General features: G+C 39.0%; 1 protein-coding gene across 3 annotated transcripts in view; it reads left to right on the top strand.

Annotated features, from left to right (window-relative positions):
• LOC150083001 (pyridoxal-dependent decarboxylase domain-containing protein 1) overlaps window positions 1-26,188 on the top strand; it is a 395,987-nt gene that overhangs the window by 9,245 nt on the left and 360,554 nt on the right. For all 3 annotated transcript variants that reach the window (XM_090377732.1, XM_090377731.1, XM_090377730.1), the window contains exons 2-3: window positions 9,740-9,816; window positions 16,121-16,198. In XM_090377732.1, the coding sequence (XP_090233858.1) occupies window positions 9,740-9,816; window positions 16,121-16,198 (155 nt within the window). The remainder of the gene's footprint in view (window positions 1-9,739; window positions 9,817-16,120; window positions 16,199-26,188) is intronic.

Here is a 26,188-nt window from a genome sequence, read left to right as displayed (position 1 = left end):
ATCTATACTAAATTTAATGAGGTAATCTTTTCGGCTGTCTTCTTCCTTTTGGCCATTGGCTTTCCGTGTGACTTGCACTGCCATCTTTAATTTTATCTGTCATATTCATTACAATATACATATATGTGTGTGTAGATTAATTATGCATGCATGCAGTATTCTATTTTGATTTTGGCGAACTGCTGCTCAGTGCTTAGCACACGCTTCTTGATTAGACCGGGGTTCGAGCCCGTGACCACCAAATAAGGAGAATGCGAAAAGGTCAGAGAATGACCACCGCATATCCACGGAGCAATATGGCCTTAATTGCTAATGCTCCTAAAAACCGAACAACGACATCTATTTTGATTTCTGTTCCCAGCCTATGTGTTACGACCAAAACTCTGGGTTGCTGGCACATCTGTAATGGATCATGTGTAATTCTGTATGCAGTTCAAAAGAAAAAGTAGTAAATAATAATAATGAATAAAATAATTAAAAACATTATATGGCAACTTTAAATATACATAAATACAACTTGCAAAAGCTATAAAACAATATTTTTTTTGGTAAATATTTTAGTCTGTCAGTATTTTCTATAATGTCATAGGAATTAATATTGGGATGTAAAACATTGCTGAAATGTGAATGTGATTTGATCATAAAAAGATTGGGAATTGCCTTGGATTTAAAGGAGGGCAGTGATTGGTAAGGCACACTAAGCATTCTCTTTATAAGGAATGGTTTAGAAGGTAAAATTGTAGGAAGTAACAGAAAACTGGATTTCAAAGTTTACTTTTGGGTAGTGGGCTGTAGAACATTAAAATAAATTACTTCCAGTTGTCGTTGAGGTGGGATTTAAGGTTAAATTGGATGGCCACTCTTTCCCATCCTACATATTTTTGACAAACGCAGAAAAAGTCTTGTTTCCTTGCATAATTTGCTATTCTAATACTAAAACATCTAATAATATTAGAGGGAGGGAGGGAGGGGGAGAGAGTGAGAGAGTGAGTTTTATATTAATGAACACAGTTTCAAAAAGCAAAAACTGCTTGCCCAGATTAGCTTTCCATGCATAATAATAAAATTGAGTTATTGAAGATTTTTGTTTTTTTTTTAAATTTAAAAGAGAATATAAAGTTCAGTTGTCAGGTAGCTGACAAACTGAATGAGTATTTTGCATCTATATTCACACAGGAATTATTCAGGGAGGGAAATGCCAGAGGTTTATCAAACTGTGGCAGGGAGCTAAATGATTTTGTAATAACTAAGAGCAAAGTGGAGGAAAAATAAGGATGGCACCTGGAGTGGATGGGATCTATTCAGTTATATTAAAGGAGGCAGCAAAGGAAGTAAGAAGACCCTTAGCCATGATTATGAAGGAATCCTTGGACTCAGGGGAGGTCCCCACAGACTGGAGCTACTCAAATGTTTCCCCAATTCACAAAGGGGGGTCGAAAGGTGACTCGAGTAATTACAGACCTGTTAGTTTAACTTCTGTTCCAGGGAAAAATAATGGAGTCACTGGTTAAAGAAGCACTGCAGGGTCATCTAGACAAGACTGCAGTTATAGTTCAGACACAGCATGGGTTTGCTAAGGGGAAGTCTTGTCTGACCAATTTTATTGGATAATATGATGTAGTCACAAAGGAACTGGATGCAGAAAATAATTTTGATATCATATATTTGGATTTTAGGAAAACTTTTGATACTGTTCACATGGAAGAGTAGTACCGTACGAGTTGGAGTAGTATGGCATTAAGAGCAAGTTGCTACAATGGATAAAAGAATGGTTGAGTGGGAGAAGACAGAGTAGTAATCAATGGACATCAAAATCGATGATTAATCAAAATCATTTTCTAATAAAGTCTTGTTTAATTTCAGTATTGCTCATTTCATGTTGCATATCTTCACTTGTTTTTCATTTCACTTTCCTTGACAGTTTTCCTTGTTATGATAGGTCTGTTGTCTATAAAGCATTAGCAAGGGCACATGATGCAAGAAAGCAAGCTTATATAGCTTCAGCCAAAAAAAAAAACAACAACAACAAAAAAAAAAAAAAACATACACCTCCTTCTCATTTCACTCATCCACCTGGTCTCCAAATGTCTGTTTAGTTTTGCCTTGAATCTGTTTAAGCTATCAACTTCTACGACAGATGGAAGTTTGTTCCAGCAATCAACCATCCGCTGGCTAAAGGCAAACTTCCGCACATCTATCCTACAACTGTCTTTCCTCAATTTGTATTTATGCACTCTCAGGTGATTATTCTGAGCAAGAGGAAGAATCCCATCAGCATTGAGCATGCTCAAACCATTCAAGGTTTTATACATCTCAATCAGATCACCTCGCAGGTGCTTAGTCTCCAGACACTTTAATTTGCAAAACTTAAGCCTTTCTTCGTAAGAGCAACCTTTGTTCCATTCACTAATCTTGTTGCCCTTCTCTGTACTCATTCCAACAGCTCTACATCCTTCTTAAAATGAGGCCTCCAGACCTGTATACAGTGGCCTGACCATTGCCTTATACAAGGGGATAATCACCTCCATATCCCTGCTAGAAAAATTCCTGTATATCATTGACAAGACACCATGAGCTACTCTTGCAGACTGTCTGCAATGCTCAGAAAACTTCATATCTGCCTACACAATTACCCCCAGGTCCTTTTCACTCTCTACCTCTGTCAGTGTAGTACCACATAGTTGATACATTACTCTGGGGTTAGCCGACCGGGCTAGCCGGGTGGGTAAAGTGCCTGCCTGGCAAACCAAAAGTCGCGGGTTCGATTCCCGCCTCGGGCTTGGATCAAAGTACTGCAAAAACCTTGGGAGGTGCATTATGGCCACAGAAGCCTATGCGCCAACAACTACCAAAAAAAAAAAAAAAAAAACTCTGGGGTTACTGCTTCCCATATGCAGTACTTTACATTTGTCAATGTTAAACTTCAGTTGCCACCTCTCAGCCAATCTACTCAACTTTTCTAGATCCTGTTGCAGCAGTGTACTGTCATTAGTGTCATTAACAACCCTGCCGACCTACGTATCATCTGCAAACTTGGAAATTAAGCCTAATATAGCATCATTGATATCATTAATGAATACAGAAAACAATAGGCCCAACACTGAACCCTGGAGGACTCCACTAATAACATTAGTAATTCTGATTTATTCTTCTTTCCTCTTTGCATTTACATATGTAAAAATTCCTTGTACTCAATCTTTGCTCTCTTAGCCAGTGATTTCTTGTAAGCTGACCTTTGTCTGCTTAACCCTCTCTGACAGGATAGGCACTATTACAGATCATCTTGTAGTTGTAGGCTTCAGTGCTTTTCCTTCATGCCATAACTTTTGTATCCTATCTTTTCTACTCTCAACTAGCCAGTTCTTTGTTCTTCTGTCTCGGCATCCTCCTTGCACTGTATTTTCTTATACAGTAAGACCCCCCCCTTCCCCCCCGTATCCACATGGGATATACGTTCCAAGACCTACCGTGGATGGCTGAAACCACGGATATAAGTGAACACCTGCTGACCCCATATATAACATGATTTTCTTGTACATACATACATATAATAAAGTTTAATTGATAAATGAAACACACAGTAAGACATTACCAACATTAAATATGGTAATATTAAAGTACAGCAGACTCTTGATTTACCAGGATTGGATTAACCAGGACACTTCAAGACTCCAAATTAAAAAAAAAAAAAAAAAAAAAATCAACCAGAAATCATAAAAATTCATGTAATAACTACAATAGGCATAAACAGATATTTTACAAGTAAATAAGCGACAAGAACCGGCGTCATCATTGGGAGTTTTGTGTAGCTCAGTGGTTTTCAACCATTTTTTTAATAATGGTACCCCTAAGTAATTTATTTTATTTTGCGGCACCCCTACTCAATTTTCTGCCTGTTATATCCGATTCTCTCTCTCTCTGTATATATCCGTATATATATAAAATATTAAAATATATATATGTTATATGATATTTATTACAATATAATTATAAAAATTACATTTCATAATAAAAATTAGCATTAGCATTAGCATTAGCAGAGGCATATGATGCAAGAAAGCAAGCTTATTCAGCATCAGCCAAAAAAAAAAAAAAAAACACACCACTCCCATTTCACCCCTCCGTTCGTTCGAAATACCTGTCCAGTTGAGCTTTAAATTTGTTTAGGCTATCAACTTCAACAACAAGTGATGGAAGTCGGTTCCACCAACCAACCACCCGCTGGCCAAAGGCAAATTTCCGCACATCTATCCGACATCCGTCCTTCCTCAATTTGAATTTATGCCCTCTGAGGTGATTATTCTGAGAAAGATGAAGAATCCCATTGGCATTGAGCATGCTCAAACCATTCAAAGCCTTATACACCTCTATCAGATCACCTCGCCGGTGCCTAGTCTCCAGACTCTGTAATTTGCAAAACTTAAGCCTTTCTTCGTAAGAGCAACCCTTTGTTCCATTTACTAATCTTGTTGCCCTTCTCTGTACCCGTTCCAGCAGCTCTACATCCTTCTTGAAATGAGGCCTCCAGACCTGTATACAGTACTCAAGATGTGGCCTTACCATTGCCTTATACAAGGGAATAATCACCTCCTTATCCCTGCTAGAAAAATTCCTGTATATCATTGACAAGACACCATGTGCTACTCTTGCAGCTCGTCTGCACTGCTCAGAGAACTTCATATCTGCCTGCACAATTACCCCCAGGTCCTTTTCATTCTCCACCACTGTCAGTGTAGTACCGCAGAGTTGATACGTTGCTCTGGGGTTACTGTTTCCCATATGCAGCACTTTACATTTGTCGATGTTAAACCTCATTTGCCACCTCTCAGCCCATCTGTTCAACCTTTCCAGATCCTGTTGCAGCAGCATAGCGTCAGTATTGTCCTTAACGACCCTGCCAACCTTTGTATCATCTGCAAACTTGGACATTAAACTTGATATCCCATCATCAATATCATTCATAAACACCGAAAACAACAACGGACCCAACACTGAACCTTGAGGAACTCCACTAATAACATTAGTCCACGTTGAGCAGTGTCCATTGATTACCACTCTCTGTCTTCTGCCACTCAACCATCCCCTTATCCATAGCAGCAATTTGCCTCCAATGCCACACTGCTCCAATTTGTGCAGCAGTCTTCCATGTGCAACAGTATCAAAAGCCTTTCTAAGATCCAAGTATATAATATCAAAGTTATTCCCTGCATCCAGTTCTTTTGTGACTACATCATAGTATCCAATCAAATTGGTCAGGCAAGACCTGCCCTTAACAAAACCATGCTGCGTCTGAGCTATAACTGAATTCTTGTCTAGATGATCCTGCAGTGCTTCTTTAACCAGTGCCTCCATTAATTTACCTGGAACAGAAGTTAAACTAACAGGTCTATAATTACTTGTGTCAGCCTTTGATCCTCCTTTGTGAATTGGGGTTACATTTGCACATCTCCAGTCTATGGGCACCTCCCCTGAGTCCAAAGAAGCTCTCATAATTATGGCTAGGGGTTTGCATACTTCCTTTGCTGCCTCCTTTAATATAACTGGATAGATCCCATCCACCCCAGGTGCCTTTTTTATGTTTATCCTCAACAATCTCTCCTCCACTTTCCTCTCAGTTATTACAAAATCATCCAGCTCACTGCCAATGTTTACTTTACCTACATCATTCTCCTTCCTGAATAACTCCTCATGCGTGAATGTAGATGCAAAATACTCGTTTAGATTGTTAGCCACCTGAGCAGGATCCTCAACTGTTGAACCATCAATATCCAGTGGACCAATCTGATTCATCCCTTTCCTTTTCGAGTTCAAGTATGTAAAAAACTCTTTTCTGTTTTTCTTTGCATCCTTTGCCAAGGATTTTTCATAGTCTGCCTTTGCCTGCCTAATCTCCTTTGTGACTTGGTTACAGACCAACTTATATCTATCATAGGTTTCCATGTCACCCATTAATTTGTATGTATCCCATGCATTTTTCTTCTCTGCCACATGTCTCATTAGTTCATCTGACAACCATTTAGGCCTAAACCTTGAACAATATTTCTTAGTTGGTATGTAAAGCCTGGTAGCCTCCAAGATTAGTTCCTTGAATGCTTCCCATTTTGAGTTTGCTGTTGGTAACATCATCAGTTGGTCCCACTGTATAGAATTTAAATACTGTCTCAGACCATCATAGTCGCCTTTACGAAAACAAAAACCCTTCCCTTTACCTCTGATGGTAGTTACCTCCTTGAGTAAATCCCACTTCAACACACTGTGATCACTGCCACCTAGTGGTTCATTTATCTGCAGGTTCTTAATGCATGAAGAATCACTACTGATAATCAGATCAAGAGTATTGCTCCCTCTTGTTGCCTCACGAACATGCTGATGTAGAAAACAATCATCCAATAAATCCACAAAAGCCTTGCTAGTGTGCGAGTGACCAACCCACAAATTCCAGTCAATATCTGGGAAATTAAAGTCCCCCATTATAAGACTCTCAGATTTACTGGCCCACTCTATTTCCCTGTACAATATCTTATTATACTCATCAGAGTCATTAGGCCTATAGCACACTCCTACTCCTACTCTATATATGTATACAGTATATAATTTTATTTTTTATATAGAGGTACTAAGTAAACATCAATTATAGATCACCACAAAATTAAAAAGATACTGTACACCTTTTTATAATGAAATAAACATATAAATTAAAAAATAATAAGTTTAAGTAACTTAAACCTAAATTACGTGGCACTCCTGGAATGTTGTTGCGGCACCCCGGTTGAAAACCACTGGCATAGCTATTATCTTGCAACCCCCGCTGTCTTCACACCTATTACTCAAAACAAAAAAAAAAGAGACCAAATGTTTAGTTTGATTTAGTGCGTCATGTCGATTGTTGTGTTTTGTCGCACTGCAAAAGGAAAAATTTAGTTTCGTTATTTATGTCAGAGATGTTGGAATTTTTTTTTGTTTAGAAATCGTGAAAATGATGGGCGAATGCAAGAGTTGTGCTTTCAAATTAAACAAAAAGTTTGAAAATGGTGCATCCATTAAATCTCCAAAGAACCATTATAATGTTGGTGACCAAACCATACGCAACCTTTTAAAAAATAAAGGGAAGCTATTAGATTTAAAATCAACATCATAAAAAATAAAGGGAAGCATCGTATTGGACACGCGAGTAGTACGTGTTAAGTGTTTTCCATTTTTACCATAATACCATGTGGTTCTGAAACGGTACTACTAGAACACCTCAACTCTCTATCCAATTTCATCAAGTTTACCGTAGAATCAGAGGTGGACGGTTCGCTCCCGTTTCTGGACGTGCTAGTGCATCGCGTAGGCCCACGTCTAGAGACCTCAGTATACCGCAAACCCATGTGGTGCAGTCAATTCACCAACTACGGGTCCGGCCACGCTCCAAGCCATCTCAATAGCACTGCCCGCACCCTGTTCTCCAGGGCCTGGAGCCATTCCAGCACCGACACAATTAGACGTAACGAGATCTCCCATGTGAAGGCGGACCTAACCAGATGCGGTTATCCATCCCATGTACTAAACAGATGCTTGTTACAGGCACAAGAACTTACTTCCAACCCAAGACCTCCGAAGCAAGTCGGCATATCGTCCGCCTACATTCCGTACTATCCAGGAGTGTCAGGACGTATCTCGAAGATCCTGAGAAGTTAGAACATCAAATGTGTGCAATTACCCGGTAGGAACCTACGTTCACTTGTCTCCAGTGTGAAGACCCCTGTCACACCTGTCTTACGCAGCAATGTAGTGTACCGTATCACCTGTAGGGCCTGTAACAGTTGCTACGTAGGTGAGACATCGAGACGTCTCCAGGATCGCCTCACGGAACACGACAGAGCAATCCGGCTTGCCGAAACTGACCAGTCCGTGCTTGCAGAACATTTTTGGGCTACTAACCACGATCTTGACCCCAAGCACGACTTTGAGATAGTGGACCACGCGCGACACTTTCGCCACCACCTATGGCTAGAGTCACTAAACATAATAAACAACCCTAAGGCATTAAATCGCCAGAAAGGCATGCGTATACATCCCATCCTAGAGACAACCGTTTTATTGATGGATGATCACTGGCGTAAGGCAGCACACGTCCGTGCTACAACAATGACGCATGAGTAACGTGCCACACTTTGCTTGTAATGTATTCAAATTTGTCAGTTGATAAAGGGACACGTGTTCCGAAAGCTGCTGAATTTGTACTTATATTTTATAACTGGGTATACTGTAAATATCTATTTGAAATTATTAAACTATGGACCCCAGTACTCCAGGCCCATTTGTCAATAAGTGTTTTCGTTTTTTTTCCGTGGTTAACCACGGGTAACTGAATCAGCGGATATGGGGGCATAACTGTATATACATATGAATTCTTGTCTTCTGTTACTGCTGCTTTAAAGCTATTTTATAATTCTCCCCTTGTTTGCCTTACACTATCTTTAAAGTTTTAGAACCTGTTTAGCTTCTTAAATTGTTATGAATTAAACCCTTGCCTTTAACAACAATCTCTCTCTCTCTACCCCCCCTCCAAAAGGATTCCTGTACTGCTGCCCAGTGGTCTCCCCTGAACTAGCTTTTATGGGTGCTGATCAGGATATAGCAAGAATAGAATATTCTTGCTAGATCTAAATCAACCGGATGACAGTTATAATTGTCATCTAGTAAATTTAAAAATTTTGCATCACGTGATGAGTTTTCCCCTCACTTACTCCATCAATAAAGTGTAAATTGAAATTATCCATAATAAGGCATTCACACTTGTTCTCCAATTCCATCTTGATGTAGTAGGTTTTCATCATCCTCTTCACAGTCTTGTGGTCTGTAGTATAACATTATTCTGGTATTTTTCTTTTGCTTCTGACATCCTCACACCATGTAGATTCTATACTGGCATGCATAGTTCTGAATCTAGGAGATATCAAAATACTACTACTGCTGCTAATACTAGAGTAAATTTGCATTATGACACTCCTACTCGTAGTGCACTTTTTTCCGGCTCCTATGATTCTGCGAAGGTGGAGAGGGGATCCAGTTTATAATGCTTTTCTGTTTATAGTGCTTGGGATCTCTCACTTTGAAAGCACTATAATAGGAGTTTGCTATACTAGAATATTCTTGTTTACTACAGCAGTATGTAAATAAGAAAAAAAAAAAAAAAACCTTTCTACATCACCTGTCTAACAGTTTGTCTAGCCTTTCCTTAAATTTATTGAAACTGTACACTTCCACAACACCAGATGAAAGCTTGTTTCAGCAATCAGCTACCTGCTGGAAATAAAATTTCTACATATCTCTCCTACAACTATCTGAACCGAAGAACTTGCAGAACTGAAGTGTTTCTTGATTAGAGTACCCTTTTGTTCCCTTAATGTAATAATTGTAAAAAATATAAAACTGTAAAAAACGCATGTAATAAATGTAAAAAAATGCAATAATGTAAAAATAATATAACAATAGCATTAGCATTAGTAGAGGCATTTGATACAAGAAAGCAATCTTATGCAGCATCAGCCAAAAAAAATAAATAAAAAATAACCACTTCCACTTCATATGATGAAGTTGATTTATTAGTTGTTACCAGTTGATTTATTTTGGAATGTTTTGCATAATTGCCAAATTAATTTTAAGTAATGATTTTGTAGAATCTTCTGAAAGAAGATTAAATTTGTGCATAAAAATTAATATTTGTATATATTTTTTTTCTTCTATATCTCAGCCAAGTAATGAAATATTGCTCCAGGAAGTTCAGCAGCTTGCTGATGAGGGAATGAATTTTCTTCATGCTGCTTTGTTGTAAGTATGCAATATTAGCATGTTTACGTTGTAGTATTAACTGTCTGGGCAGCCATTACCAATTCCTAAAATAGTCCAGTATTTCAATATTTAAGTTCTCTGGGTAAATAATTTCATTTCTGAGCTTTGGTTATTTTTTTATAATAATACTATATCATGTTTATTTAAAAATATTTTTTTTATTATAAACAGTTCATTGCTTAACAGGCTTCCATTCCAAAATATTAAAGGTTAGTTATGATTATATATAAACATAGGCATTGAAATAATTTAAGAATTATGCTTATCTGTATGTTCAGTTTTTGCTTGCCTCTTTCCAGTGACATACCAACTTTTGGCCATGAAGGCTTGGGTTTCGTGCTCATGTTAGAGAAATTCTATTTGTTTCTAGTGTTAGCTAATATTGTTTTTCACATTTTTTTTTATTATAAACAGTTCACCACCAAAAAGGTGATTCTACTATTCTAAAACTTGGTTGAGCCGTAGAAAGAGTGGTTATCAGTGGGCATTGCTCTTTTTGGAATACTGTTAGTGGAGTTTCCCAGTTCACTGTTGAGTCCCTTTACTGTTTTCAATTTTTAAACATAATGATATTGATGAAGGCATATCAGGCTTAATATATATTTGCATTAATACAAAGGTTGGCAGGATGGTTAATAACAGTAATCAGGGTATGCTACTATAACATGGTGCCTCCGTAGCCAGGTGGGAAGGAGCAGCAGTGCGTAGCACACGCTTCTTGATTAGACCGGGGTTCGAGCCCGTCACCATCAAATACAGAGAATGCGGAAAGGTCAGGGAATGACCACCGCATATCCCGGAGCAATATGGCCTTAGTTGCTAATGCTCCTAAAAACCAAATAACAAACAAACAAGCTACTATTTCTAATATTTCTAGATCTTGTTAGATCTAGAAATATTATGCAGATGTGCTTGAGATGAAATTTAACATTGACAAATGCAAGGAATTATTTCCTTGCATTTGTCAATCCCGAATAGCATACCATTTGTGTGGTACCACACTCACAGTAGTGGAGAATGAAAAAGACATGGGGTTAATTATGCAGTTCAGATATGCAAACAGGCTGCTAGGACAGCTCAAGGGATTTTATCAGTGATATACTGGAATTTTGCTGGGAGAAGGAGGTGATTATCTTGTTATAAAAGGCATTCGTAAGGACACATCTTGAGCACTGCATACAGTTCTGGAATCCTCATTTTAGGAAAGGAGAAGAGCAGTAAGATTAATGAGTGGAACAAAGTTCCACTCATTAATCTTACCAAGAAAGGCTTCAGTTTTGCAAATTGCAGCATCTGGGCACCTATGGGGGAGATCTGATTGAGATGTTTAAGGCTTTAAATGGATTGAGTTAGCTCATTTCTGATGGTATCATTCCTCTTGCTCAGACTTATTTGGTGCCATAAATTCAAATTGAGGAAGGATGGTTGCAGGATATATGTGCAGAAATTTGCCTCCAGCTAGTGGGTAGTTGACTGCTAAATAAGCTTCCATCTGGTGTAGTGGAAGCTGGTATTTTGAATAAATTCAAGGAAGAATTAGCCAAACTATTAGAGTAGATGGACAGATGGTGTTTTTTTTTTGGCTGGTGTTGTAAAATTCTTAACTTTCTTGCATTTTTCCACTAATAGTGCTAATACTAACTGAGCACTATCATGACAGTCTGAGTTTTAGACAAATAGAGAATTCACTTTTTTTTTGACGAATGTTGTTTTTGTACAAAATGATATATTAGTCCAGCGGTTCTCAAACTATGCATTGTGATGCCCTGGGGAGGTGCCATAATTTACCAGGGGCATTGCGGACGATGTAATAGTTTATGTAAGATTTCCATGGCAAATATTAAAAATGTATTAAGAATGATATTTTTTTACTATTAGATATCTACTACTATTTGATCTGTATTATTAATATAAATAATTATAGAAAATATTTTGGACATTTTTGACAAAGAGAATGCATTGTGTTCCCTTTTTGTATTATCTTTATATGAATTTTGGTGTTTAGCAAAACATGAGTACCCGGAATGTAGCAATAAAGTTTTGCAAATACTAGTGCCTTCTGCGAGTTCTTACTTTTGTGAAGTTGGATTTTTGGCATTTGGCAGTCATTAAATCTAAGCACAGATCAAAATTAAATGTTGAAAAAGAAATACGTATCGCCATTTTGAAAGGGACGCCTAGGTTTGATGAATTATGCAATAAAAAGCAAGCACAAACATCACATTAATGTTTTTTAAGAATACAATAATATCCCGATTATCATTTCATGTATTAATAATTATTGTATTAACATATTAAAAATAAGAAATTGCACAATTATAGATGTTTTACTTCAAGGGAGGTGCCAGAAAAATTTTACAGGTCAAGGGAGGCGTGGGCTCAGAAAGTTTGAGAACTGCTGCTGTATTAGTCATTTAGGTCATCTGTAATGTGAGCGTAAGCCCAAATCTTTGTGATGGCTGAAGGTTGGCCTCTGTCACCAGTGGATCAAGAGTGAGACTTAAGGCACAAATTGAACAGAGATGCATATAGGCCTTAAATTACTTAAATTAAAATTTTCATCACAGAATTTTGTGAAAGTGGTTTTGACAGAGATTGTAAAAAATTAGGAGACTTGGTGGGGGGAGAAAGAAAGAAATATTTTTTTTATGCAGGATCCTGGTATCAGTTTCAAAAAAGAATAATTATAAGCAGAAAAAAGTTTGATAAATTTGAAAGTACTGATTTTAATTTTGAAATTAGTTAATTATACAGAATTCATCACAAACCAGATGTCGGAATTACCAACAGCTTCCACAGTGGGCACAATTAAAAAAATAATAATAAAAAATCACACACTATATCCAAAACCTGAATCCTTGTGCATCCTTACACATGACAAACATGAAGTCAGTTGAAAGATGTGGTCATATGATTTGCTTGACAAGATGCTATTGTTTGGACTGTTTTTGCCTAGCTGTTATTTTTAATGACTTTTTTCAGTGGTTGAATGTGGTGGCTGGTCTCTACTTAGACTGTGGCTTCCTGTAGTAAAGCTGTGGAGAAAGTAGAAAATGTTAGGAGGAGAGGATGAAGGGGAGAGGAATGAAAAATGACACTGATGTGACTTTTTCAGTGTCATTTTAAAATTTCATTGAGTTTTTTTTTTGTTTTTTGTTTTTTGTAAATTTTTCTGTAAAGTTCATAATAAAACCAGCAGTTGTTGTGAACTATGATGTTATATTGTGTTATTTTGATATAAAATAGTCAGAATATCGTTTCTTAACTTGTTAGTACACCCAATTATCATTTTACAAGCATTCACTTAAATATTTGCTTAAGTGATTTGAACTTAATAAATGTATTTGAAAAATTAGTATCTCTTTTTTAAATACACTCATTGAATTTTTGCTATGTCAAAAACATGTCAAACAATATGTGTATATTGTCAGCTCTTCCTGTAGTCAATCCTTGAATCCTTGTGCATGCTGTAGATCATAGGTGTCAAACTCATAAGAACGGGGGCCACTAAACCCTACGAGGATCAGTGTGGACCGCATGTTGACTTGAAAACGCGTTGGTTTTTAATATTTATATCTATTTATATTTATTTATTAACACATACATGCATCCAAATCAGATAAGAACTGTAGATAAAAAGAAATATGTAAATATTAATAAAATGAAATATTATCCGTGTTTTATTGTATATTTATTATTTTGTTGAATATTTCCCAATTAAATTTTAATCTGATTCGGGCCATACTCAGGAGTGTTGTGGGTTGCACGAGGCCTACGGGCCATGTGTTTGACACCTCTGCTGTAGACTGTCAGAGAATTAAAGGAAAATGAACTTAATAAGATCAGTGTTGCTGCCATTTCTGAAAAATGACAGCATTATTTGCTCTCATTAAATAATGCTTTTATACTGATGAGGGAGAATTTTGTCTGAACTGCTCACTTTTTTTACGTGACCTGTCCACCCCCCCTTCTGAAATAGATTTTCAAAGATGATTTCAATTTGCAATGCATCCTTGACAAATTCAGAAATGTTGACTCCCTTCATTCTTGTAGGGAGTGCTATAAAGTGAAGAAATAACAAACCAAATAGATGCCACTCTACTTTTTTACACTACGCGTGTAAGTACAAGTATATCATGCACCTCCGTAGCCAGGTGGGAAGGAGCAGCAGTGCGTAGCACACGCTTCTTGATTAGACTGGGGTTCGAGCCTGTCACCACCAAATACAGTCGGTCCTCGTATAACACGTGTTTGCATTACACGAATTCGATCATACACGATTTATAAATAGGGGAACGTTATCTTATATAACACGAACCGAATTCGCTTATACACGATTGGCCTTTGTGTTTACAAGAAATGGCAGTCGAACGTGGTATCACCCCAACTGAACGCAACACGATAGGAATAAAGAAGATTCTGAAAATGTATTTATGTGTTTTATATCAGTGAAGGGGAAACACATTTCACCATAATAACGTAAAAACCAACACAATTCCAGCTATCGGTATAATCGCAAATGCAATTAGATGGAGTTTACTACCAGTTTATAACAGGTTCCACTAGCAGAAACGCAACTGGAAATTGTTTTTATTGTTTTATGGTAGTAACCCCTAGAAATGTGCTTTAGTAAAATGCGAGGTGTTAATTAATAGTGTATCTCGGCCTTTACGGTGTTATTTATTCAGTTGCTACACGCGCGCAGCTTTGTTTATGTGTATCAAGCATGCCTCCTCGTTAATTGCGCTTTATTCCCTAAAAATGAGTAAAATACTTAAAAGGTGTGAAAAGGAAGCGTCCTGGTGAAGACACTGCAGATTCAGAGAGAAAAAGAAAAGCAATATCGATAAACAGAGGCGGACTGGGTCAAAAATTCTTACCCGGGAAAATTTGTAGTGGCCTTATACTACGGTTTATGGCCAAAATCACATCGGCCTCCGGCCCACCGTGGTTTCCCCCGTAAGGCTTATGGCCAGTCCGCTTCTGTCAATAGAGAAAAAATATGAAATTGTGAAACACTTTGAGCGAAATGAAAGACCATGTGATATTGCACGTGCTACAGACCTAAATGAGGCAACGCCGAGAATTACAAAGAAAGCAGAGGAAATAAAAACAACTTTCATAGCGGGAACAACTCAAAGTGTAGTTAAAATCCATTAGATTAAGACACAAAGAATTGGAAGAGATGGAACGGCTGTCATCTCTTTGGATAGAAAATCAAACAAAAAAGCAAGTTTGCTTACGATAGAAGCAAAAGCATTAGCAATATGTTATTACGACTTACGCATTATAACTTATACTTACGTATTATAAAATACATAAGTATTTTATTACGACTATTTTATTTAATATAATAAATATTTTACGAATAAAATACGTATTTTATTCGTAAAAAATACTTTTTTAGTATTAAAAAATACTAAAAATACTTTATTATAACATAATATTATTTTTATTACGTATTTTAATCGTTATAAAATACGTAAATATTTTATAACGATTAAAATTACCCGATTATTTATTGTGTTTGGTAATGTTTTGGTTCCAAATGTGTGTTCAATCTTGGGTGGTCGGCACCTAACCCCACTTTTCCCATAGGGCCTGTTGTTTATATTGCACGATTTTGCATTGCACGAGGATTTCTAGGAACGCAACTATCGTGCTATACGAGGACAGACTGTACAGAGGATGCGGAAAGGTCAGGGAATGACCACCGCATATCCCCGGAGCAATATGGCCTTAATTGCTAATGCTCCTAAAAACCAAATAACAACAAGTATATCGTATAATCACTTTCCTTTTTTTTTTATTATTTATATGTGTATGCACTGTCTCAGGTCACTATATCCCTAATTAGTAACTTTAAATTAATGGGACATTCACTTTCTTTAACAATTTTCGTATAATGAATGCATTCCTTTCTTAAGGTGTGAAATTAGTGTAATTGCATGCCATATTTTTCATTCCCATTATTTTTAAACTCTTCTACACAATAAAACACATCCTATCGACTTGGTGGAAATTCACAGTACCTCTTAAGAAAAGTTTGTGCTAAAAATTTAAAAATTTCTTTACAAAAAATGCAAAAATAAATAGGTACAACTAGTAATTGCAAGTGCACCTACTGAGAGGCATTTTAGTTAATTTTGTTATTCGGTGTATTTGACTGAATTTTACTGATAAAAACTTAAATTTTTTAACAAAATTCAAATTCCTGTGATGTTTTAAGAATTTAAAGGATGTTGTTGGTGGATGTTAACGTTTGGATTCTTTTATATTTTAGACAGTCTGTTTCATTAGGAGGAGAAGGAGAAGCTTGTCAAGAAGATGCAAAGTATAGTCCAGGACCATTGCACTCTAAGTGAGTAGTGTATTATGATGTCACTATAAAATTTAATCACAACTGCATTGTAATTTTGCATTTTAATGGTGACAATACTTAATTTTTATGTAAATCATCAGTGTAAATTTGTATGTGGAATTAGCTATTGAATTGTTCTTGGAACAAAGGCAGTTGTCACAATATTCTGGGGGAAAAGGGCATCTAATGAAGGTGATAACTGGTTTTTTTTTTTTTTTTTTTAGGAACATTAGCAACTAAGGCCATATTGCTCCGGGATATGCAGTGGTCATTCCCTGACCTTTCCGCATCCTCCATATTTGGTGGTGATGGGCTCGAACCCCGGTCTAATCAAGAAGCGTGTGCTACGCACTGCTGCTCCTTCCCACCTGCCTACGGAGGCGCCTGGTGATAACTGTACTATTTATATAATGTAAAATAAATAAAATCGATTCTGAAGCACCTTTTTAGCAAACAAAATCAGCAGAAAAATGCACTGCCATATCAACTGTGACACTGTTCACAGACCAGTACGACAGCCAGAAAGTTTCTGGGGGCAATCAGTAATATTCGCATTGTGCTAAAGCACACTATATATATAAACCAATGAGCCAAAACATTATGACCAGCGAATTTTCATGCAAATCGAAGCAACTGCTGGTGAACTACGGCACGTGCTCGGGTCGGGACATTGTATAAAAAAACACGTGATACTGAGCTCCGTTAATCAGTGTTACTCTTGTTCTTCAGATGGGAAAGGTGAACTTAAGTGAGTTTGACAAAGGCCAAATTGTAATGGCCAGACGACTGGGTCAGAGCATATCCAAAATGGTACAGCTGGTGGGATGCTCACTGTCAGTTGTGGTTAGTACCTACCAAAAGGCCGACCGGGCTAGCCGGGTGGGTAAAGTGCCTGCCTGGCAACCCAAAGGTCGCGGGCTCGAATCCCGCCTCGGACTTGGATCAAAGTACTGCAAAACCTTGAGAGGTGCATTATGGCCACAGAAGCCGATGCGCCAACAACTATCAAAAAAAAATAATAAAAAACCTACCAAAAGTGGTCCGAGGAAGGAAAACCCACAAACTGCCAGCGAGGTGTTGGACGACCATGGCTCATTGATGCTCAAGGTGAGCAAAGGCTCTCCTGGATGGTACGTGGCAACAGAAGGACAACTGTGGTGCAACTCACTGGTAATTAGAATGCTGGTGACAGGAGTAATGTGTCACAACACACAATACATCGAACCCTGCTGAAAAGGCGCCTCCGTAGCCATGTGGGCAGGAGCAGCAGTGTGTAGCACACGCTTCTTGATTAGACCGGGGTTCAAGCCCGTGATGTTTGATGACAACATCAAATACGGAGGATGCGGAAAGGTTAGGGAATGACCACCGCATATCCCCGGAGCAATATGGCCTTCGTTGCTAATGCTGCTAAAAACCAAATAACAATAACAACAACCTGCTGAAAATGGGGCTGCATAGCCGCAGGCCGCTCCGAGTGTGATGCTAACCACGGTTCACCGGCGACAGCGCCTACAATGGACACGTGAGCATTGAAACTGGACCTTGATTGATTGGAAAAAGGTCGTTTGGTCTGATGAATCACGTTTCTTGTTGCACAATGTGGATGGCTGGGTACGTGTGCATCATTTACCTGGGGAAGTGATGGCACCTGGATGCACTGTGGGCGATGCTTTTGGGTGATGTTCTGCTGGAATACCCTGGGTCCAGTCATCCATTTGCTGGGCACTCTGATGGCTACCACCTACCTAAACATCATTGCTGACCAGGTACACCCTTTCATGGCAACGGTCTTCCCCTCTGGCGGTGCTGTCTTTCAGCAGGATAATGCATCGTGCTACACCGCCGGATTGTTCGAGACTGGTTTGCGGAACGTGAGGAAGATTTCCAGGTATTGCCCTGACCTCCAAATTCCCCAGACATTAATCCCATTGAGCATCTGTGGTTTGTGTTGAAACAGCAACTCCGATCTGCGCCATCTCAACCACAGACCTTACAGGAGTTAAAGGATCTGTTGGTTACATATTGGTATCAGATACTACAAGACACATTTAGAAATCTTGTAGTGTCTATGCCTCATGGTACGAGCTGTTTTGGCTGCATGTGGAGTACCAACATCATATTAGGTAGGTGGTCATGTTTTGGCTCATTGGTGTAAATATGCATTCGCAGGTCAGTTTGCATATTGTACAGATTGAAAAACCTGGAATAACTGCCTGGGGTGAGGGTCCTATTCACTCTACCTGAAATAATCAAATTATGGATTCGAGAGACCTTTAAGAATCCATAACTTCTAGTTCTTTACACTAGAGATATTGTTCTTCATATATTCTATTATTAGTGATTTATTTTGTCAGAAACATCCTCCAGATTACTTCACAGTGAAAATTATAATATGACAGGCCAGGTGATTTGGAGGGTTATTGTTCTTTAAAGATTGCCAACAAAAATTTCTTTGAAAAACTGAAAGTTTGATGACAACACCAAATTTACGGTGCCATAAAAAAAAGACCAAAATGACTGCCAGATAAAGCACACCAAACAAACACACTTTGATTATGCACAGGAATATGGTTTAGCTTATTTAGTATTATTAAAGTATAGTGTCAAGTATTAGTATTAGTAAGGTGCAAGGAAGCTATAGTTTTTTGCTGCATCAGTGAGAAAGAAGAAAAGAAAAATTAGATAAGAAAATACAAATTATGCACTTCCCCTCCTCAAGTAGGTAACTATCCAGTTTACCTTTGAATTTCTTCAAACTGTCAGCCTCAAATTACCAGTGGAGGCAACTTTTTCCAGTAATCAACAACTTGCTGGCTAAATGAAAACTTCTTACACTCTAGTCTAAACTTCTCCTGTAATTTGAATTTTACCCCTAGAATCTAGAATTTATAGAGTGAAAATTCTGCCTTCATTCATTTTACTAACCTCTCTGAGAGCCTTATAAACTTTAGTCACGTCCCCCTCTATGGTACGTGGTTGGCAAGTTTCGTACCCCATATAATAGAAAGGGCACCCTTTTGCTGATCTCACCATGCAAGTTGCACATCTTTGGACCCTCTCAAGAAGCCCAATCTTTTTTTTTCAAATGAGGTCTTCATATATGGACACAGTATTCCAAATGCTGTCTTACAATTGCTTTATACATAAGGTATGTTCGTGTCAGACAGCACCTGGGATTTCTCCCGTCTCCGCGTGTGTTTGCTGTATCGAGGACAGTACACTGTCAAGCCAGAGACTTGAAAGTGTGTGGGCCATGTCTGTGCAGTGTGATGTATTGTGCTCATTGTTTGTCCGGCTTATTGGCCACCAGGCACTAGTGGGGCCCAGCGTTGCCCATACTTCGCCACGCGGAGGCTAGCCAGGTGTGACCAGTATCACAAGTTGCTCTGGCAGGTCCTGCCACCTAATTTCCTGGGATTTCAGTGGCTAGGACCTAAAAAAAAAAAATTTTTTTTATGCGTTTGACTTTAATGCTTAATGGGATTGCTGTTAAGAAATCGCTGGTTGGGGTTGAATGCTAGAGAGATGTGTTAAAAGGCCTAATAAGTCAGGCAAAATTTTGATGTTATTAAATTTAGACATGTGAGGCTATATGCTAGATAAAAGATAATAGTGTTAGTTGTCTTAGAGATTTACACGAAACCGGTAGAATTTAGACGTTGATTAGAATTTGGCGGCATTGTTAAAGGGTGTACTCGGTCAGTTTAGTGAGAGGGGGAGACTGAAGACTGGGGGGGAAAACAGATAGAAGAATAGGGACGATAGAGTAGGCATCCCCAACGAGGTCAGTGGAGACAAACGCCACCGGTGAAGTATCAGGGGGGGAAGGCAGGGGGATGAGACAGAGATCTATCTCCTCCCTCCCCTGCCTTGGGATGGGGTTTTAAAGGGAACCAGGTTAGAGTACACAGTTCAGATTGTCAGTGGTGTGTCGGCAGCAAAGCCGTAGTATGTCTTTGTCGGTGATGGTTGTCATGTCCATGTAGTGTCAAATCCGGTAAGAAGGTCAAGCTGCCCATCCTGCTCTGGGGGTGGGATATGTTAGCTGGCAGTGGGAACCCACCAGACGAAGGGGAGGGAGAGACACATTTACTTCATTCATAATCTGCATTCTCACTCTACTTGCATTCTTTTTTTTTTTTTTTATTTTTATTACTTTTTTCTTATTTTATAATTTTTTTTCCCCAAGTTTTATATATATATATATATATATATACAGGGTGTCTCAAAAATATTGGTACAAACGTTTAGGGGAGGTAGGTAACATCTAAAGGAATGTGAATCGCATAGGAACCCATAACTGGAAACGTCACCGTAAGTCGGTAGACAGCGCTGTTCATCGGTTTGCGAGAGTGAAAAGTTCTGGTTTACTCATTCAAGCAGTAGTCGCTGAACGAAGAGCATGCATCGATATACAAACTGTGAGCTGGCAAACATGCACCTAGTGTATGGATTAGCGGAGGGCAATGGACGAGCCGCTCAACGAATTTATGGAGAACACTTTCCAGACAGACAGACATGTACCGTTTGTTTGCATGTGTGCATCAAAATTTGTGCGATTATGGGTCATTTAGAGGTAACAGGAGTAGTGCGGGCAGACCACGTTCGACGCGAACTCCCGCCATGGAAGAAAGTGTTGAATGCCGTCCAGAATAATCCTACTACCAGCACACGTGCCGTTGCCTCTCCCTTAGGAGTGTCTCGTTGCAGTGTACAGCGTGTCTGGCACGACGATTCCTTACACCCCTTTCATCTCCAAAGGGTTCAGTTACTGCTCCCCCAAGATCATCCTGCAAGTGTGGCTTTTGTGCAGTGGTTTCTTCAAGAAAGTGTTCAAGGCTTGAATTTTCCAGCCTATGTTTTGATCACAGATGAGGCTTATTTCACTCGGGAAGGCTTATTCAATCAGCACAATGCTCGTGTGGGCTCACGACAACCCACACGGTGTGCACCCCATGCAGCACAACATTGCTTCGCAATAAATGTGTCGGCAGGTATGGTCGGTGACTGCTTAGTTGGCCCATACCTGTTACCATCCCACACGAACTCCGCTAAATATTCGATCTTTCTTGAACAAGTTCTACCAGGGTTACTTGACGATGTTCCAGCAAATGTGAGAGACAACATTTGGTTTCAACATGACGGGGTGTCTGCCCATTATGGAAGGTGTGTTCGTGACCATTTGAACAGGCGTTTTAGTCGTCAATGGATTGGCCGCGGTGGGCCCGTTGCCTGGCCCCCACGCTCACCTGATTTATCGAGTCTTGATTTCTTTCTGTGGGGGGGGGACCCTCAAATCTATCGTGTATGAATTGCCTGTGGCGACGGAAATGGATCTCATGGCGAGATCCATTTCCGTCTCCACAGGCTGTGCTGCTGCTACTGTCAAAGAAACTCCAGGTGTGTTCGACCGTGTCTGCCAATCCATGCTGCGTCGGTGTCACGCATGCATTGTGTCTCATGGTGGAACCTTCAAGCATCTGTTGTAACATCATGAAATGCATCTATCTCGTACTCCATTGTTAATATTATGTCAAATAAATGTTTGCCACTAATTACTGTCTTGTGTCATTTCTGCTTCTTGTGCCTCTGCTACTACTTTCCTGTGACGTTTCCGGTTATGGGTTCATATGCGATTCACATTCCTTTAGATGTTACCTACCTCACCTAAACGTTTGTACCAATATTTTTGAGACACCCTGTATACATATATATTTTTTTTTTCACTCACACTCATTCATCTTTTTCTCACATGCCAGGGGGGGCGATGCAACGATGTGTAATGTAAATTTAAATACTAATTAAAGCAAGGTTAGTGTGTAACTGTAGCATTTATGGTTTGTGTTCTTTTCTCACGCACTTAAACTTTCATTCATTCTTCTAGCTCTCATTTCATTTATTCGACTCTTGCTTTCTGCACTGCACTCTCTGGGCACCTCAACTTACTATTGTTCTTCGGTTGTGGTGCAGGCCTAGCTGCAAGTTTTTTGCAGGCCAGGAGAACGCAGTGATAGTGTTTATGTGGTTAGTAAATGTTTGTTGGTATATATAGAGTAGTGTAAGTTATTTTTAACTTTGTATTCTTTCGGCCAATTAAAGTTGCTCTTCCACTCTCTCTTTTCCTCATGCTAGGTCACTCTTTCTTTCACCAAAACTGCCATTTATTCCCATTTTACCATAATTCCTAGTTATTCATTCTGCCTTCCATTCTCATTCATTCATTCATTCATTCATTCATTCATTCATTCATTCATTCATTCTTCTTTCATTCTATATTGCACCCCCTTACTACCAGCTTACTGGTATTTTTCAGATAATCTGCTTCCTCCCCTTCATAGTTACTTATTTGGTGTGGGCCCCAGGTTCCTACGCATGGCAGGGTAGTCTTGGGGAGTTTTGTCATGTCAGGTTTCTGTCAGGGCACAGAATACTGCTATTCTGACAGTTTTTAAGTCATCGTCTGGGCGTGATGGGAAACTTGGGCAATTTTAACTATTGATTATTGTTTAATTGCTGAGGGTGGCTGAATTGCCATTCTTTGGATTGTTCTACGCATCTCGAATACTTTCTGTGTGAAAGATGTAAAGACTTTATAATTTTCCTCTTCTATGATGAACAGACATTCTTCTCCCCTGGGAAGGGGGCCAGTCTGTGCTATTAGCTCTGTTCTCGGGATGTCATATATTATACATTCATATAGAATGTGTGGCCAGTCTTCACTCTCGCCACAGGTGTGCAGTTTGGGTCATCAGTCAGCCCTAAGGAGGTTAGTTTCGCCTTTAGGGAGCATACCGTTGCAGTATAACCGTAGTTGTTTTTGTGCTAATAAAATCAAAATCAAACCAGGGGCATACCACTTAGGTGGCTTTGGGCTAACCATTGACATCCATGGCAGAAAAGGTTTGGTAACCAGACCTCTGGTTTCATGCTCCCACTTTGTTTGCCATAGCTCATGGAGCTTTGTGGCTATTCTTTTTTTTCATCATTGAAGGTGTTGGTTGTATCAAGGGCTATCCCCAGAAATTCTGTGGGTATGCCCTTTTTAAATCTGCAATATAAGCTTCTTTTGGCTACTTCCAGGTAAAGTGGAAGAGCTCCAGCCAGCAACTGTAGCTCAGGTGTGCTTACTGTGCGACATGCTCTGGTAATACTGAGTAGTATTGTCCTTTGTATCAATTCTAATTTATTCCTATTTCTTACTATGGCCGAGCGGGTGAACCGCACACTGGCTCCATAGGTGATAACAGGTAGGAATATTGCACAGTATATGATTTCCAGGGTCTTTCTTTTGAGTCCCCAGTGTGCTTGACTGATCCTGTCAATCATACCTCATAATTTCTCAATTTCTTTGCCAAGTAGATCAAATGGGGGTAAAAAGTTAATTTTGAATCAAAGACCACTCCAAGATATTTTAGTTCTGTTACCATTTTTATAGTGGTTGTGTTAATTTTGATTTGTGGAAGTCTTCTTATGTCCAAATTGCCTTTTAGAAGTATTTGTTTTGTTTTTTCAGGCAATATTTTGAGCATGTGCATTTATGTCCACTCCTGCAGCTGCAAGAGGGCAGCATTTGATCTTTGCTCTACAACCACTCATGTGTTATCTTTTACAAGGAAAATCATGTCATCTGCAAAGACCAGGCTTTCCAAGGGGCCCAGATCCAAGGCCAGAAATTCATCCAGAACAACGTTCCAGAAGAAAGGGCCAAGGATTGAACCCTGCAGGCAGCCTTTATTCACAGGGCATGTCAATTCCTGGAACCTTGTGTGTACTGGGACACTTCTGTCTGCAAGATAGCTGTTTATTACCTTATAGAGGTTTTGTGGGGCATTTGCCTGGTGAAGTCTCCTAAGGATAGGCCACTAAAGTAAGTCAAATGCCCCAGCAAAGTCAATGGAGATTGCCAGCATATATTTCTCCTCTGTGTTTTTAACTGTTGTCAATAGGTCGTGCATGGCAGCCTACATAGAGTTGCCCTGCTTAAAACCATACTGATTGTTGGAATGTAAACCTGCTTCTGTGTAATATTGGGCTAATCTGCTATATATTAGTCTTTCATATATTTTCCCTAGTACAGGGAGTAGGGCTATTGGTCTATATGATTTGGGATCAGTAGGGAGTTTTTCAGAGTTTTTGAGAATTAATCTTAACACTGCTTTTTTCCATATTTTTGGGAATATACCTTCTGTCATATAGTTATTATATAGTGCTATTAATTTGTCTGGTGCTGTTTCCACTAATTTTTTGATAATCTCAATCTCTAAGAGGTCAAAACCTGGGCATTTATTGTTTTTGGTTTTAGATAGTGCTATTTCTAAGTCTTGTATAGTGAATAGAGGTTCAATATTGGCATTGTCATATTCAGTGTTTTCTTTTATAATGTCCAACTGGGTGGGGGAAAGATCCCTGGTTTCAATTTGAATAATACTGTCTAGGATGTTATTTACAGAGTACGCCTAACACAGGGTTGGGGTTTCATCTTGTTTGACAGTAGTTTCTAAGACATATCCTCTTAGCAGCTTGTTGGTTACCACTGAAAACAATAACCCCAAGGGTTACTGTTTCCAGTGGTGACCAACAAGTGCTCCCAGCATTCCTTTTTCTTGTCCCTTATTCAGTGGGATTGTGAACTTTCTATCTCTACAGGATATTGTTTGTTAAATCATCGATAGGACACCAGGGGCTTTACTGGCTACCTGTTAACACCGTTCAGAAAACTTCATATCTGCCCATATTGTAACTCCCAGATCCCTTTCCCCCTCCACCACTGTTTTTCATTCACCCTCACCAAATGGGGTTTTTTTAATTATTATTTTTTTTTATTTGTGGGTTACTATTCCCCAAGTATAAGACTTTGCATTTAGCAGCATTAAAACATAGCTGCCACTTCTCTGACCATCTTTGAAGTCTGTTCAAGTCATCCTGAAGAATCGCTGCTTGGCACTGATCGTTAACAACTCTCAATCTTTGTCATCTGCAAATTTTGACATCACGCTCTTTAGCTGTTTGTTGATGTTGTTTATGAAAATCAGAAACAATAAAGGTTCAAGAACCAATCCTTGAAGGACCCCACTTCTGGAAAATCTATACACCAATCTGGAAAATATCCATTAATTACAGCACTTTGCCTTCTGCTTTGCAGCCACCCTGCAATCCATCTTAGAATCTTTCCTTAGAATCTTCCCAACATGTTCCAGCTTATATAGGGTGTCTCAAAAATACACGGCATAACTCAGGAATGAGTTCCTCATATGTAGACAATAAAAATATTTTATATCAACATAGTTCCAGAAATGCTTGGTTTCTGAGTTTTGAAGGTCTGTCTATGACACTTAACTGTTCACATCACCTTATAGTAATTGTTCAAAATGTCCACCTTCTGCCTGAATACAGACCTCACATTGACGTCTCATGGATCGTGAAGACGATGCCAAATTCCTGGCATGTTTTGTATCGTCTCACAGCCTGCTGCCACTGTTCGACTGCGGAGAATTTCCACATCAGCTACCGGAGTCGAATACACCAATGACTTTAAATGGCCCCACAAGAAGAAATCTAGTGGGTTTAAATCAGTGGGCGTGGAGGCCAGGCAGTTGGTCCACCTCTACCTATCCACTGACCAAGAGCACGAGGTGTAAAGGTCCCATGTTCACAAAGGCGGCGATGGATACCTTCAAACGTTTTCCTGTCTGGACATCTTCGTTTGTACCACGAAAGGTTCCCAGAACCTTTCGTGGTACAAACGACGAGCCTCCAGAGCATTGCCGTCTGCCAAACCATACATAAAGTGCATATCCGCTTGCTCCTGATTTGAGTACATGGTTGGAATGGAAAACCACCAGATTCTTTCAGTACCTTGTGATGAAGGAAATCACCTGTGGAGATAAGACATTCCAGTTAATAACTCGGGAACCAAGCATTTCTGGAACTATGTTGATATAAATTATTTTTATTGTCTACATATGAGGAACTCATTCCTGAAGTTAT

Source organism: Mastigoproctus giganteus, chromosome 7 (assembly GCF_048544385.1).
Source record: "Mastigoproctus giganteus isolate SK-2022 chromosome 7, ASM4854438v1, whole genome shotgun sequence".
NCBI lineage: Eukaryota > Metazoa > Arthropoda > Arachnida > Uropygi > Thelyphonidae > Mastigoproctus > Mastigoproctus giganteus.
The sequence above is the reverse complement of the archived record's forward strand: the minus strand, read 5'-3'. Positions and strand labels throughout refer to the sequence as shown.